The following is an 815-nucleotide window of genomic DNA, read 5'->3' as shown; positions in this document are numbered from 1 at the left end:
TGCAGAAACCCAGTAACCCCCTGGCCCAGGCTGCCCAGGCCGCTGCATGGGAAGGCTGAAGAGCACCGTGCACATGGGGACTGGTACCCAGCGATGCAGGAACAAGCACTTCCTCCCCAGTGCTTCCTCTGCTGCTCTGTGTGCCTGCAAAACTGCTGGATTTCATCTGACAGCAGGGCTTGGGCCTTGTGGACGTGCAGGCATCAGCTCTCCTTTCCCACAGGCCCCTCATTTCTGTCCTCATGTGCTTTTAAAATTCTTCTTTTCTTTTAGTATTTTGGTGTCTGTGTATGCAAAACCTCCTCCTGGAGTTAATTTCACTGGGCTGCTGTCTGCGGCAGGGTTTGTCTGTCTGTGCCAGAGCACCTTACAGGAGGGCTGTGTGTCTTTGCGCCCGAGATGAGCGGAGCTGCGTGCTCCTGTCTCTGCACTGTAGGTGGAAAACAGCAGCCTGGGGTACTCACATCCGTTGTCCCAGGCTGCTGCGTGCTGCTCAGAGCCCTTTCTCCCCACCCGGGAGCCTCTCTGCATTGATGCAAAATGCTGTAACCCGAAAAATTAAGGAGAGTCGCAGTTGGCGTATCCTTGCTATGCTTCTCTTAGGAAAAGCAATTGTGTGGGGCAGCAAAAGCTGCCAAGGCTCCGGGTGCAGTTGCAGGTTAATCTCTGTGATGCAGGAGTGCTCTGTTGCCCCCTTGTGCTTTGCCTGACCCAGGCCGTGTGGTGGGAGTTGGGGTGGAAGGGGAAGGGGCTGCGCTGGCTGTGATGTGTCCCCCTGGGTCTCAGCTCTGCGTTTGCATCTCTTCCGCAGGAGG

The 815-nt window shown here is 56.2% G+C and overlaps 1 protein-coding gene across 1 annotated transcript in view; it reads left to right on the top strand.

Moving 5' to 3' along the window:
- The window catches only part of TBC1D16 (TBC1 domain family, member 16), a gene marked incomplete at its 5' end in the record, with an annotated part of 7,758 nt that overhangs the window by 4,064 nt on the left and 2,879 nt on the right, over window positions 1–815 (top strand). Inside the window, 1 exon segment of the mRNA XM_010190620.1 lies at window positions 812–815. This exon segment is cut by the window's right edge and continues 178 nt beyond it. Within this exon segment, the coding sequence (XP_010188922.1) occupies window positions 812–815 (4 nt within the window).

The sequence above is a fragment of the Mesitornis unicolor genome, unplaced genomic scaffold (genome assembly GCF_000695765.1).
Source record: "Mesitornis unicolor isolate BGI_N332 unplaced genomic scaffold, ASM69576v1 scaffold36408, whole genome shotgun sequence".
In the NCBI taxonomy this organism is placed as follows: Eukaryota; Metazoa; Chordata; class Aves; order Mesitornithiformes; family Mesitornithidae; genus Mesitornis; species Mesitornis unicolor.
Note: the sequence above shows the minus strand (reverse complement) of the source record. Positions and strands in the feature narration are given on the sequence as shown.